We start from the raw sequence: 16,244 nt of genomic DNA, 5'->3' as shown, positions 1-16,244 counted from the left end.
AACCTCTCCCTCGTGCCTAGTAGAACTGAAACTGCACCTTGTGTATTCAGTTTTAGTTCGACTAAGCCTAAAACCTTTCGATTCTAGAGTTCGCCTCCACAACTCTAACTTTCTATTAACCCCTGTTCGGCTATCATCGACTAGCACCACATCATCCGCAAAGAGCATACACCATGGGATATCTCCTTTTATATCCTTTGTGACCTCATCCATCACCAAATCAAAAATATAAGGGCTCAAAGCTGACCCTTGGTGTAGCCCTATTATAATTGGAAAGGCATCAGTGTCACCATCACTTGTTCAAACACTTGTCACAACATTATCATACATATCCTTGATGAGGGTAATGTACTTTATTGGGACTTTGTGTTTCTCCAAGGCCCAGCACATGACATTCCGAGGTATCTTATCATAGGCATTCTCCAAATCAATGAACACCATATGAAGGTCCTTCTTTTGCTCCATGTATCTCTCCATCAGCTGTCGTACCAAGAAGATGGCTTCCATGGTAGACCTCCCAGGCATGAAACCAAATTGGACAGGCTTGAGCTTCGAAACCATTGCCCAGCCTTGCAATCCGACTGAATAGGCACCGAAGCTAGTGAAGAAGACCGCCAATAAGGAACTCGCACCATTGTCAACCTCCGGAGGCCAAGCAAAGCCCAAGCACCCTTCGTTTCCACCTCCATAGAAAGCTCCCTGCTTTCTCGCCCCGGATCTGAGGGCACCGCACCTTTCTGAGGTGGACATCTCTTCTTGAGCACGCATGGAAATTGGAAGTTGTTGCCAGGGAGAAGGACTCCGAGCACTCGCCACGCCACGCCGCCACCCGGAGGCCAAGCCACAACACAACACACCGAGCTGCCAAGAGCAGACGAAGACGATGCGTACCAACCACCACCGAGCTCATCCACCCAATCCTGCTATCTCAAAAAGGTGCCTCCAATGAGGGAATGGCACCAGAACACCGCCGCCGAGCAAATTGAAGTCTTGAGTTTTGATGGCGTGTATTTCACACGTTCGTTGGGAACCCCAAGAGGAAGGTATGATGCGCACAGCAGCAAGTTTTCCCTCAGAAAGAAACCAAGGTTTATCGAACCAGGAGGAGCCAAGAAGCACGTTGAAGGTTGATGGCGGCGGGATGTAGTGCGGCGCAACACCAGAGATCCTGGCGCCAACGTGGAACCTGCACAACACAACCAAAGTACTTTGCCCCAACGAAACAGTGAGGTTGTCAATCTCACCGGCTTGCTGTAACAAAGGATTAACCGTATTGTGTGGAAGATGATTGTTTGCAGAGAAAACAGTAAAAACAAGTATTGCAGCAGATTTGTATTTCAGTATTAAAAGAATGGACCGGGGTCCACAGTTCACTAGAGGTGTCTCTCCCATAAGATAAAAGCATGTTGGGTGAACAAATTACAGTCGGGCAATTGACAAATAGAGAGGGCATAACAATGCACATACATGTCATGATAAGTACAAGTGAGATTTAATTGGGCATTACGACAAAGTACATAGACCGCCATCCAACTGCATCTATGCCTAAAAAGTCCACCTTCGGGTTATCGTCCGAACCCCTTCCAGTATTAAGTTGCAAAGCAACTGCACAATTGCATTAAGTATGGTGCGTAATGTAATCAATAACTACATCCTCGGACATAGCGCCAATGTTTTATCCCTAGTGGCAATAGCACAAGACAACCTTAGAACTTTCTCGTCACTCGTCCTGGTGTCAATGCAGGCATGAACCCACTATCGAGCATAAATACTCCCTCTTGGAGTTACTAGCATCAACTTGGCCAGAGCCTCTACTAATAACGGAGAGCATGCAAGATCATAAACAACACATATGCAATAACTTGATAATTAACATAACATGGTATTCTCTATCCATCGGATCCCGACAAACACAACATAGAGTATTACGGATAGATGATCTTGATCATGTTAGGCAGCTCACAAGATCCAACAATGAAGCACAATGAGGAGAAGACAACCATCTAGCTACTGCTATGGACCCATAGTCCAGGGGTGAACTACTCACTCATCACTCCGGAGGCGACCATGGCGGTGTAGAGTCCTCCGGGAGATGAATCCCTCTCCGGCAGGGTGCCGGAGGAGATCTCCGTAATCCCCCGAGATGGGATTGGCGGCGGCGACGTCTCTGGAAGGTTTTCCGTATCGTGGTTTTTTCGCATCAGGGGTTTCGCGACGGAGGCTTTAAGTAGGCGGAAGGGCAGAGTCGGAGGGCTGACGAGGAGCCCACACCACAGGGCGGCGCGGGCCCCCCCTTGGCCGCGCCGCCTTGTGGTGTCGCCACCTCGTGGCCCCACTTCGTATGCTCTTCGGTCTTCTCGGAAGGTTCGTGGCAAAATAGGCCCCCGGGACTTGATTTCGTCCAATTCCGAGAATATTTCGTTACTAGGATTTCGAAACCAAAAACAGCAGAGAACAAAGAATCGGCACTTCGGCATCTTGTTAATAGGTTAGTTCCGTAAAATGCACTAATATGACATAAAGTGTGCATAAAACATGTAGGTATCATCAATAATATGGCATGGAACATAAGAAATTATCGATACGTCGTAGACGTATCAAGCATCCCCAAGCTTAGTTCTGCTCGTCCCGAGCAGGTAAAACGATAACAAAGATAATTTCTGAAGTGACATGCCATCATAAACTTGATCATACTATTTGTAAACATGTGTAGTGAATGCAGCGATCAAAACAATGGTAATGACATGAGTAAACAAGTGAATCATAAAGCAAAGACTTTTCATGAATAGTACTTCAAGACAAGCATTAATAAGTCTTGCATAAGAGTTAACTCATAAAGCAATAAATCAAAGTAAAGGTATTGAAGCAACACAAAGGAAGATTAAGTTTCAGCGGTTGCTTTCAACTTGTAACATGTATATCTCATGGATAATTGTCAACATAGAGTAATATAACAAGTACAATATGCAAGTATGTAGGAATTAATGCACAGCTTCACACAAGTGTTTGCTTCTTGAGGTGGAGAGAGATAGGTGAACTGACTCAACATAAAAGTAAAAAGAATGGTCCTTCAAAGAGGAAAGCATCGATTGCTATATTTGTGCTAGAGCTTTTATTTTGAAAACATGAAACAATTTTGTCAACTGTAGTAATAAAGCATATGAGTTATGAAAATTATATCTTACAAGCTGCAAGTCTCATGCATAGTATACTAATAGTGCCCGCACCTTGTCCTAATTAGCTTGGACTACCGGATCTTTGGAATGCACATGTTTTAACCAAGTGTCACAATGGGGTACCTCCATGCCGCCTCGTACAAAGGTCTAAGGAGAAAGCTCGCATTTTGGATTTCTCGCTTTTGATTATTCTCAACTTAGACATCCATACCGGGACAACATGGACAACAGATAATGGACTCCTCTTTAATGCATAAGCATGTGGCAACAATTATTATTCTCATATGAGATTGAGGATATGTGTCCAAAACTGAAACTTCCACCATGATTCATGGCTTTAGTTAGCGGCCCAATGTTCTTCTCTAACAATATGCATGCTCCAACCATTAAGGTGGTAGATCTCTCTTACTTCAGTACAAGACGAACATGCATAGCAACTCACATGATATTCAACAAAGAATAGTTGATGGCGTCCCCTGTAAGCATGGTTATCGCACAACAAGCAACTTAATAAGAGATAAAGTGCATAAGTACATATTCAATACCACAATAGTTTTTAAGCTATTTGTCCCATGAGCTATATATTGCAAAGGTAAATGATGAAATTTTAAAGGTAGCACTCAAGCAATTTACTTTGGAATAGCGGATAAATACCATGTAGTAGGTAGGTATGGTGGACACAAATGGTATAGTGGTTGGCTCAAGGATTTTGGATGCATGAGAAGTATTCCCTCTCGATACAAGGTTTAGGCTAGCAAGGTTATTTGAAACAAACACAAGGATGAACGGTGCAGCAAAACTCACATAAAAGACATATTGAAAACATTATAAGACTCTACACCGTCTTCCTTGTTGTTCAAAACTCAATACTAGATGTTATCTAGACTCTAGAGAAACCAAATATGCAAACCAAATTAGCAAGCTCTAAGTGTTTCTTCATTAATGGGTGCAAAGTATATGATGCAAGAGCTTAAACATGAGCACAACAATTGCCAAGTATCGAATTATCCAAGACATTTTAGAATTACTACATGTAGCATTTTCCAATTCCAACCATATAACAATTTAACGAAGAAGAAACTTCGCCATGAATACTATGAGTAGAGCCTAAGGACATACTTGTCCATATGCTACAGCGGAGCGTGTCTCTCTCCCATAAAGTGAATGCTAGGATCCATTTTATTCAAACAAAACAAAAACAAAAACAAACCGACGCTCCAAGCAAAGTACATAAGATGTGACGGAATAAAAATATAGTTTCAGGGGAGGAACCCGATAATGTTGTCGATGAAGAAGGGGATGCCTTGGGCATCCCCAAGCTTAGACGCTTGAGTCTTCTTAGAATATGCAGGGGTGAACCACCGGGGCATCCCCAAGCTTAGAGCTTTCACTCTCCTTGATCATATTGCATCATACTCCTCTCTTGATCCTTGAAAACTTCCTCCACACCAAACTCGAAACAACTCATTAGAGGGTTAGTGCATAATAAAAATTAACATGTTCAGAGGTGACACAATCATTCTTAACACTTCTGGACATTGCATAAAGCTACTGGACATTAATGGATCAAAGAAATTCATCCAACATAGCGAAAGAGGCAATGCGAAATAAAAGGCAGAATCTGTCAAAACAGAACAGTCCGTAAAGATGGATTTTATTAGGCCACCAGACTTGCTCAAATGAAAATGCTCAAATTGAATGAAAGTTGCGTACATATCTGAGGATCATGCACGTAAATTGGCTTAATTTTCTGAGCTACCTACAGGGAGGTAGACCCAGATTCGTGACAGCAAAGAAATCTGGAACTGCGCAGTAATCCAAATCTAGTACTTACTTTAGTATCAAAGACTTTACTTGGCACAACAAAACATAAAACTAAGATAAGGAGAGGTTGCTACAGTAGTAAACAACTTCCAAGACTCAAATATAAAACAAAAATACTGTAGTAAAAACATGGGTTGTCTCCCATAAGCTCTTTTCTTTAACGCCTTTCAGCTAGGCGCAGAAAGTGTATCTCAAGTATTATCGGAGAGTGGTGCATCATCCTTACCTTGGGCTTTACCCTTACCTTTCTTGTTTTTTTTCTTTCTCTTTGATTTAGGAAATGTATGATTCCCCCCCGGTATAGAGGTGAAATCCAGGATGCCTTCTCCCACATCTATGACTGCTCCCAATAGTTTTAGCAGGGATCTTCCGAGTGTGATTTTTCCTGTCCCTACACATTCAATAACAAGATAATCAATGGATATTGTTCTTCCAAGAATGGTTGTATGCACACCTGCAGCTATTCCCTTAGGAATTATAACGGAGTTATCAATGAGAGTTATTTCTTCTCCTCCTTCATCAACTCCCCAAAGTTTCAAAGATTTATAAATGCTCTCTGGTATAAGGCAAAATTCAGACATAATATCACAGTTGGCACGAAGAGTTTGATCACCGATAACAATTTTAACAGTAGGATCCCATAATGAAGGTTTAGAGTTCACTAAAACTTGTTCAAGACGATTACGAACATGGTGGTAGTTGTCATCCAGTGCGAGATGTACTTATCTCGAGATTGTTTAATCTATTATAAATGCTAATAAGGGCTGAATCAAAGTTATTAGCTGAATCATGTGATGCAACCAACTTCTTTATGGCATTAAAAGCTTGATCCCCATTGCAATGAAGGAAATCTCCTCCCACTAAAGTATCCAAAGCATATCTATAGCGAATCACATGATCAAAATAAAAATTACTAAGGAGCAAACTTAGAGTCATTTGAGGTTCAGTTTTACGATAAGAAGTAAAAATTCTAGACCAAGCATCCTTAAAACTCTCCTCATCCCCTTGTTTAAAAGTGAAGACTAATTCTTCAGGCGAAGAAGTAACAGGTTTAGAGCTAGACATGGTAACAAAAGTAACTAATTTTTTTGTATTTTTAATATAGAGTGCAAGACAGTAAATAAAGCAAACTAGATAAAGTAAATGCAAGTAAACTAATTTTTTTTGTGTTTTTGATATAGCAAATAAGACAGTAAATAAAGTAAAACTAGCAACTAATTTTTTTGTGTTTTGATATAAGTGCAGCAAACAAAGTAGTAAATAAAATAAAGCAAGACAAAAACAAAGTAAATAGATTGAGAAGTGGAGACTCCCCTTGCAACGTGTCTTGATCTCCCCGGCAACGGCGCCAGAAAATATGCTTGATGGCGTGTATTTCACACGTTCGTTGGGAACCCCAAGAGGAAGGTATGATGCGCACAGCAGCAAGTTTTCCCTCAGAAAGAAACTAAGGTTTATCGAACCAGGAGGAGCCAAGAAGCACGTTGAAGGTTGATGGCGGCGGGATGTAGTGCGGCGCAACACCGGAGATCCCGGCGCCAACGTGGAACCCGCACAACACAACCAAAGTACTTTGCCCCAACGAAACAGTGAGGTTGTCAATCTCACCGGCTTGCTGTAACAAAGGATTAACCGTATTGTGTGGAAGATGATTGTTTGCAGAGAAAACAGTAAAAACAAGTATTGCAGCAGATTTGTATTTCAGTATTAAAAGAATGGACCGGGGTCCACAGCTCACTAGAGGTGTCTCTCCCATAAGATAAAAGCATGTTGGGTGAACAAATTACAGTCGGGCAATTGACAAATAGAGAGGGCATAACAATGCACATACATGTCATGATAAGTACAGTGAGATTTAATTGGGCATTACGACAAAGTACATAGACCGCCATCCAACCGCATCTATGCCTAAAAAGTCCACCTTCAGAGTTATCGTCCGAACCCCTTCCAGTATTAAGTTGCAAAGCAACGGACAATTGCATTAAGTATGGTGCGTAATGTAATCAATAACTACATCCTCGGACATAGCATCAATGTTTTATCCCTAGTGGCAACAAGACAAGCACAACCTTAGAACTTTCGTCACCTGTCCCGGTGTCAATGCAGGCATGAACCCACTATCGAGCATAAATACTCCCTCTTGGAGTTACTAGCATCAACTTGGCCAGAGCCTCTACTAATAACGGAGAGCATGCAAGATCATAAACAACACATATGCAATAACTTGATAATTAACATAACATGGTATTCTCTATCCATCGGATCCCGACAAACACAACATAGAGTATTACGGATAGATGATCTTGATCATGTTAGGCAGCTCACAAGATCCAACAATGAAGCACAATGAGGAGAAGACAACCATCTAGCTACTGCTATGGACCCATAGTCCAGGGGTGAACTACTCACTCATCACTCCGGAGGCGACCATGGCGGTGTAGAGTCCTCCGGGAGATGAATCCCTCTCCGGCAGGGTGCCGGAGGAGATCTCCGGAATCCCCCGAGATGGGATTGGCGGCGGCGGCGTCTCTGGAAGGTTTTCCGTATCGTGGTTTTTTCGCATCAGGGGTTTCGCGACGGAGGCTTTAAGTAGGCGGAAGGGCAGAGTCGGAGGGCTGACGAGGGGCCCACACCACAGGGCGGCGCGGGCCCCCCCTTGGCCGCGCCGCCTTGTGGTGTCGCCACCTCGTGGCCCCACTTCGTATGCTCTTCGGTCTTCTGGAAGGTTCGTGGCAAAATAGGCCCTTGGGACTTGATTTCGTCCAATTCCGAGAATATTTCGTTACTAGGATTTCTGAAACCAAAAACAGCAGAAAAACAAAGCAATCGGCACTTCGGCATCTTGTTAATAGGTTAGTTCCAGAAAATGCACGAATATGACATAAAGTGTGCATAAAACATGTAGGTATCATCAATAATATGGCATGGAACATAAGAAATTATCGATACGTCGGAGACGTATCAAGTTTTCACCCGAGATAGATAGGGCAGGGAGGGAGGGGATACAACCTCAATGTCACCTTCAAGAAGGAGAACAGTGCGTCAGCGTTGTCGATGGCATGGACACCACCGTAGGCCAAGGGTTTCCCCCAGTCCAGAGCCCACATCCGACCATACCCACCAACCACCGGAGGTAAGTTCGGGGTCGGGGAGGTGGGACGAGCACCGGAGGGAGGAGCAGCAACAGTCTTCAGATCTTATGCTGGAGGCCCATCGAGGCGACCTCCGCACCATGCCCATGCCCGCCGCCTCTTCACCGCCCACACAGCCGAATAGCATAGACTGCGGCACCAGCCCCCACCGCCAAGTCGACGTCGCACCACCCCTCGCCCAAGGCTGTCGCCCTGGATCCATGGTCCCAACCCGGTTTTCGGTGAGCACCCAGCCACCGCCACCACTCCCAAGCGCCGGAGAGGCCGAGCTAGAGAGGGGAACGAAGGAAGGAGGGCCGACGACTCCCAGCGGCGGAGGCCAGCCCCCAAACGGCCTCCTTCCTCTCTGCAGCCGCACGCAGGGGCCCGAGAGAAGTTCCCTGCCACCCCCTTCACTAGCGCCGCATGACCTTGCTAGCGGCCGGAAGGTTGGGGAAGGTTGTGGCGGGAGGGATCTAGGACCCCCCCCCTTCGCCTGGAGGGGCATCGTGAGGGAGAGGGAGAGGGAACATTGCCATACTTGCCAAAACTAATTCAGTAACTAACGATCGATGGACAAGCTTCCAAAACTAATCAATGGATGTTCCTGAAGGAGACATGCATGCCAGAATGTATTGGCACAGATTCATTAATCTGCCAGTTCACTAAAAGAGTATATACTTGCACGAAAGGGTCACAGGGTACACCATGGCATACCGTGTATACCCTATAAGTCCGCCACTGACTATATGTTTGGATTTTATTGATGGTTGTATCAGAGCAACTCTAGCAGATTCTCTATAATCCAAACCCGGGTATGTAGGAACATTTATATCTGAAACACGCTTTTTGGTGCCACGCGAGTTGCGGCAAAACAGATCCCCAAACATGTACCCTATACCGTAAATCGGGCAATTGGGTGAATATACAGTCATTTCAGGCTATTGAATATGAATATAACATTAAAACATATCAAAATTACTATCGTTTCAACATCATGCAATGCAACAATAATATAAATCACAATGCATATTCAATCAAATAATTAAAATAAATTATGTATGGTCCGTAATTAAAAAATTAATATTGATCCAAATATCTGCCACTAGTGCTCAACGAGATCATAATGGAGTTGGGTGTGAGTGCTCTGATTTTCAATCTAGCAGTAAGTCTGAAGGAAAACTGTGATCTGGTCAACGTTTCTCTAGGGTTTGACACGGCTGTCAACATTGTCGAAGAAAAACTCTAGGTACAGGTCCTTCTCATCATTGATGATCATGTTGCGTGGAATCACACATGCATCATGATTCTTGAGAGGAACTTCTTGTCGCAGAAACGACTTGCACCTTGAACAATGGAGAACATGGCTTGAAAGACACATAAAACTCTCTCAATGTCCTTGCAGCATGCTTCCCGAGCATTGAAAAAGACACATTCCTTCTCTGTCTTTGGATGTTGGATGGTTTTCACAAATGTTGACCATGAAGGATATATGTTGTTGGCAAGATAATACCCTATTGTATAGTCATGGTCATTAACGTTGTAGTTCCAAACCGGACCATCACCACTTGCAAGCCTATAAAATAGATGGCATCTCAGAAAGACATTGATGTCACCAAGAGATCCATGCAGGCAAAAAAAATGTCAAACCCAAAATTCCTCTGAGGCCCACCTTCAAGTACAATAGTTGGATCACGGTGATGTCCAGTGTACTGCTCGCAACAATAAGCAGGGCAGTTATTCCACCTCTAGTGCATTTAATCCATGCTTTTAAGCATACCCGGTCATCCTCTTGTTTTAATTTTGCGCCATCAATCATTTTGTGCCCTCCTCGTTGGGAGCTCGGAGGCACTCAGGACTAAAAACCCGGATCAAAAACTTGGCAAACAACCAAACGCACTTCAAAGAGGTAGCTTTAGCAATGTGAAGATACGCATCGAAGTAATCAGCCGGAATGTCGAATGCCATCATCCTTTATGCGGCCGATATCTTCTGATGAGGAATAAATCCTAGAAGACTGTAGCATTTCTCCAACGATTGAAATAAGGGTATTTGCCTTGCATGCCTCCATAATTTTCACGAATAGCTCTATATGCATTGGATCCCTACGGAAAAGATGAGCCGAGTAGGTGCAAACCTCCGCAAAGTAATCTTTCATTAGCATAGTGTTTCCTAGATCTCAGTTGCAAGGAATTCATAGAAGGCCAACAATCGAACCTCGGCGCCTTCTTTTCCGTCCAATCTTATCCTCGTGCCTATTGGAAAGAAGTATGAGTTTCTGCACATCACCGTCATAAAGGAAATCCTAGATTTCGGAACCGTCCGATGGAAGCGGGTCTTCGAGAAAAAATCGATCCGCCTACGAGTCCATCTAAACTCACATAGGAGCAAAAATCTCAACGCACATACGGCCGTGTGAGGTTCTATCGTAAAGTAGGTCGATTTAGATTGAATTTATTTCCAATACTGTGAGCCTATGGTCGAGATGTGGTGGCAGGTCGCGGAGGTCGTGTCGAGGTATGCCTGGGCAAATCGATCAACTGTCAGGTCCTGCGAGACCAAATCAAGAAAAACCACCTCGAGTGCGCCCCTCTTGATTCAGGCACACTCCTTCCTTCACAAGAGCTCCACAACCAATTAATGGCGGTGGCGAGGTCGGTGTGGCGGGTGGAACATAACAGGCAAGTGCGAGCTCACCAAGAAGGGGGAAATGTGCAGCGGAGGGTGGGATACTTAGGAACAACCGAGATCTAGTGTGGAGTGGCAGTGGGAGGGGCGGCGGGGGAGGAGCCCTGGACGCGCAAACGGAAGCAGCTGAAAAGCCCTGCCAGTGCATTCAAGACCATGCGTGCTCCATTGTGCTTATGCGATATGGCCCATGTTTCTTATGATATTAAGATTGGGTTTTTTCGGACATTTAAGTTGGTTAGACCATCGGTCATGAAGGTGATTGTCTACAAATAGTCGATCACACCAAAAGTGCTCAGGCGTTCCCACTACTCCAGTGCCCCATTGGAGTGACCAACTGTCGCTATAGCTTATCGATGTGGCCTGGTACACCTAGTCACATCGTGTAATCGTTTGGGAACAATATGAGTTGTAAAGTGCCATTGTGTTTCCTCTATGGTTGAGGACGGCTTCTATGACACCAATACCCATCCTGAATTTTGTAGGGCGTTCTATCTGTGGAACTTGGTAGCCCACGCGCCACTTTAGTTTGTCTTTTCGATGTTGCACGATTACCCGAGTTTTCTTGAGTCGGACCATTTGTGCCCTCTACCCATGCTGGTTGTATGGAAGCTACTTGCTTGACAGGTGGAGCTAGTGTAGGTGTTTTTCCAGGGTTATGTATTCTACATGCATCAGCCGTCCAGGATTGCTCACATCCCCAGTTCTTCTCCACGGGTAAATCTCGAGGGTACATCTGCCGCTCGGGCCTACAGTTATGTTGTCTTGAAATTTCGGGGTACCGATGGGTGTGGCGTACCGCCATGCTAGCCTTTGCTAGTAAATATAATGAGATTATGATGCTTCTACATGATACTATATATGCATTATAGCGATATCATCATACATCAATATCATATGCATGATCCAACAATATGACACTACCCACTATGGCCAGCTTGGCATCCACTCCACATACATCAACCAAGCTTCTCCTTTATCTTAAAACAATAATAAATTATGGAAACTATCAGCTTTCCGTTGCATTTATTTTATATATGCATTTTCTTCTTGTGACATGGATCCATGGCTCAATTATTTGGCTAGAGCTATAATATGTGCCAAAGATCTCGGCAAGGAGGTATCAGATGATGCAAATTTGTTGGTTGCAAGCATTTGAACCACTTCGAACAGTGAGGTTAGAAGTGAGTCTCACCAAGCATTTTGAGGAGAAGAATGACAAATAGGGAAGGATAACATGATATGGGAGCAACCTTTTATGTAATGCGCTGGAGGTATCGGGGTCATGGGAACTTTATCATGATGGAAAGCTGCCCGATCGCACCCCTAAGCATGCAACCACCAGGTAGTCACATCCTTATTGTTAATATTACTCACTGATTTGCATGGCACATGCTTAGGGGGAGAGAGAGAGAGAGAGAGAGAGAGAGAGAGAGAGACACACAGAGAGGGAGGTGTGATGGAATAGGAGTGATAGAAACGATGCAAGCGAGAACCAACGATCCAGATAATGAGAGAGAATAGAAAAGAGGTACATGTGTCTTCATTAATTTCCAGATGTTTCTTATTTTCTAGGGAACAGGGTTGTAAACCATAAAATCCTAGGTCGGCTCTCAGTTTTCCCTCCATTATACAACCATGTAAAAGGGTTGCTCGTGATTTTGAGGTTGTTAAGCATAGAAACAATGATTATGGAATCGTTGGTCGGATGGAAAGAAGGTGGGTGCCATGGATGTGCGAGCTCTCACGGAAATGTTGTTGGAGAGACCAATGGATATCGAGGGGATCACCTAGAAATGATGAATCAAACTATTGTAGAGGCTATAGGTAAGAAAATTGGTGAGCTCATGGAAGCTGATGTGGGGGTCGCTGGCATATTTGCGTCTGAAAGTGAGGCTGAAAATTTCCATGCCATTGATGAGGTGTTTGTTGCTTTAGGTGGGATTGAGATAATATGAAGTGGTGAAATTTTGAATATGAGTACATCATTGAGTTTTGTTTCACATATCGTATGAACGGTCATAAGGACAGAGGTTGTAGCATTACATTGGGAAAAGGTGAAAAAACAACAACATGGGAAACGGTTGAAAGCACTTATGCCAAAGAAAAGGAATGAAAATGATTTCCAACGCTAGGGTGATAGAAAATGAGGGGAGTTATTGGTGTTTCTTTAACACCGACATCATAGATTCCCGGTCCAGAAGTGTCCAAGCGTCTTGGAGGAAGGATCCCCCTCATCTGTTTGATGATAGCAGCTCGGGTGATGGAGATAAGAATAGCAACGAGACGGAAGATGAGGTGACTAGCCAAACTGGAACAAATAATTACCCGCCACTGAAGGGTAATTCAAAAAAATTGGATTTCATTATAGACATTTCAACGCTGGAAAATGTTGCTGGTGAAAAGGAGAATACGGACCTGGCCATTTTTCTTGTGGTGGAAGGAAGAAAGGATAGCGAAAGGGTATTGAGCTGGCCCAATAGTGAGAGGTCCAACCCAATATGCATGAATGTCAGAGGGACGTCGATCATGATGGACAAAAAAGGTGGCTTCCATACCGCTGATCGTGAAGAGGAATGATCAAACTACCAAAGCCATGTGTCCAAATAAAAACAAATTCAAACGACTACATAAGGATAGAAATGTTCGATGGGTTTTCTATTTTGGATGACAAGAGGAGACCAGAGGACTTTCGGGGTAGACGGGGGATGGGATAGAAAACTTAAATGAAGGGGCAAGCTACATGGATAGTGAGGAGAGTGGGGAAGTGGGGCTACAACCGTTGAAGTGGGGCTGCCTGGACAGCTCCACACAATACCCAATGAAGATTAGCATGTTGAACTGCTAGGGTTTGAGTAACAGGATGGAATTTTGTGGTGTTCTAGCACACCAGAAGGAGATCCCTTCTTGTCAGAAACCAAATTTGGAGAGCGAAGAGTGGAAAGATTCAGAATGTTGATGGATATGCCTAATATGTTTGTGAAGAATTGCGAGGGAATGAGTGGTGGTCTTGCATGCAAGGACTAAATGTGAGTTTGAGGTGGAAGGGCAGAATGCACATTGATGTCGATGTTTTCGAACCGGACTGTTTTAAGTGGAGGCTGAAGAGCGTCTATGGAGAGTCGTGGGAGCATCGATCAAAAACATGGAAGCTCGTGTCTACGCTTCACCACCAATAAGATCTTCTGTGGTCTTGTGAGGGCAATTGCAATGAACGGCGACCCGGATGAAAAGATCTAAAATGAACATCTAAGCATTGCATGGTGTCTGTGACATTGTTCCTTTTATTCACTGCACACGGTGCAACTGAATGGACAGAAGGAGGCTATGTAACATTTGCTGCCTCTGTTCCTGTACCTGCTTAAACGTCGCCGGCGGGGATGGCGATGCCGCTCGCATATGTGCGTTCCAATGAACACGCCTCGTCCACCATGGGTGCCCTTGACGGCGACCTGGAGATGACCCTGTCATTCGACCCGCTCGTCGAGCCTTCATTCCTCAGCGGCGATCGTGCGAAGATGTCGTCTGCGAAGATCCTTGTCGATGTAGGCCGCTCCGGCGACAGTTCACAGTGACGCAGCTGCGGCAACGGCGGCGGAAGGGCAGCCCCGCCCGGTCGCAGGCGCTCTGGCTCCGGGTGTGCACGGCACACCGGGCACGATGCGTGCGCGCGCAGCCAGGGGTCGAGGCAGCTGCTGTGGAAGAAGTGCGTGCACGCCGGCAGCACGCGCACCACGTCACCGTGCTCCAGCTCCTGCAGGCACACGGCGCACTCCACCGCCGCCGCCCGCGCCCCGTACGTGAACGTGGGGAGCGCAGCGATGCCGTGCATGCTCAGCCCGAGGTGAGGGGTAGGAAGCGGCTCATCGTCGTGGCGAGCGCGCCGCTCTGACAGGCGCGACCGGCAGCGGCGGTAGAGCAGGTACATCAGGAGGATGGCGAGGAGGGCGATGGTGATGGCCAGCAACACGAGGTTGCTGCTTCTCCGCGAAACCATGTTTCGACTTGCCGATCGAGTAGTCTCCGGCGCGCGGTACGGGTTCAACTCCGGCAAGACGGACACAATAGGTACAACAAGTAGGCGCACTGCTTATAGATATCGATCTGGTGGAAGACACACAGATTGCTTCCCTAGCAGCTCACGTGTGGAACACACACATCGCTGGACACACGCACGGATCGATTGCAATGCTAGCTGAGTAGAGACAAAACCAGTTCCTACTCCAACACACGTATACAGTATACGACGGAGCACCTGGCGCCTTGCCGTGTGAGATCGTGCTTAATCCTAACAGACTTCGTGTAGAGAGAAGAGATGGTTCATACGACAACCAGCGAAATCACTGAGACATGGCTGCCGTGGGAGATATAAGAATGGGTACGTTATGAAAGTGTTTTGTGCGTCGCAGTCATGCTTACTGGATGATATACATTCAGTCGTATCTAGGAGCGTTTTAATGTATAGATACATATGAATCTAAATAAAGGTGCGCCATCTTTTTCCGAACGGATGAAGTATGTAGAAAAGGATGTCACAAAAAGCTAAAACGGTACATACAACAATTTCAAAAATTAATCATATACTCCTATTTGACTGTGGAAGGTTAATTATCCGTGGACTAAATTATCTAATACTAGGCAGCTAGCTCATATATATACTACTAAAACTCAGTGTAGAATCCGACCCAAACGTACTACAACTACAATAGCTAAATATTTTCATGGATTAATCATCGTAGCTAATCAAGTTAAATCCATTACTCCGATCGTAATGAATGTCAGGGTTTTAGTTGAAATTGAACTAAATCTTTACTATTATACGGCGATGCGACCGTGGTACGTCCAAACCCGCACAATGCCCGGCCTCGCGCTTCACACGATGCTACACTGTCTTAAAAATGATGTCTTTTTGTTCTTGACTATGGTTACGAATTTATGCCTCACATCTGTGTTTATGCCATGGATTTGGCTCTTGTACACAATTAGAGAACTACTTTAAAAAACCAGTTCAGTTAACGGATCGATGATCAATCTAACAAAGCTAATCAACGCATCACGGATGTCTCAGGACGAGATATTGCATCGCTGCAAGGGGGCCAATAGCTCACACACGACGTTTCTCACCGCTATTCGCTGGAAAACGACGTCGTTCGACGAAATAGCTAGCGCACGACAGACTGAACGGCCCAAATAGCCACGGCCCGACACGCCCATTAATAGCGAAGGAATAAACGAATCTGGATTACTTGTGCTGATCTGTTTGAACGCGGGACCCACCAGTCGACCGTTGCTATGCAGGGCCCATCGCTCGCCAGCTCAGACAAGGACCCAGCACATATCCACGCGGGACCCACCAGTGGACCGTTGCTATGCAGGGCCCACAGCTCGCCAGCTCAGATAAGGACCCAGCACGGATCCCCTGTTC

General features: G+C 45.1%; 1 protein-coding gene across 1 annotated transcript; it reads right to left on the bottom strand.

Moving 5' to 3' along the window:
* Positions 1–14,180: 14,180 nt before the first annotated feature.
* On the bottom strand, positions 14,181–14,816 carry LOC124689634 (E3 ubiquitin-protein ligase ATL23-like). Its single transcript, XM_047223131.1, has one exon. It carries the CDS (start codon positions 14,814–14,816, stop codon positions 14,181–14,183), a length of 636 nt encoding a protein of 211 aa, XP_047079087.1.
* Positions 14,817–16,244: the final 1,428 nt, after the last annotated feature.

Source organism: Lolium rigidum, chromosome 2 (assembly GCF_022539505.1).
Source record: "Lolium rigidum isolate FL_2022 chromosome 2, APGP_CSIRO_Lrig_0.1, whole genome shotgun sequence".
Taxonomy (NCBI): domain Eukaryota; kingdom Viridiplantae; phylum Streptophyta; class Magnoliopsida; order Poales; family Poaceae; genus Lolium; species Lolium rigidum.
The sequence above is the reverse complement of the archived record's forward strand: the minus strand, read 5'-3'. Positions and strand labels throughout refer to the sequence as shown.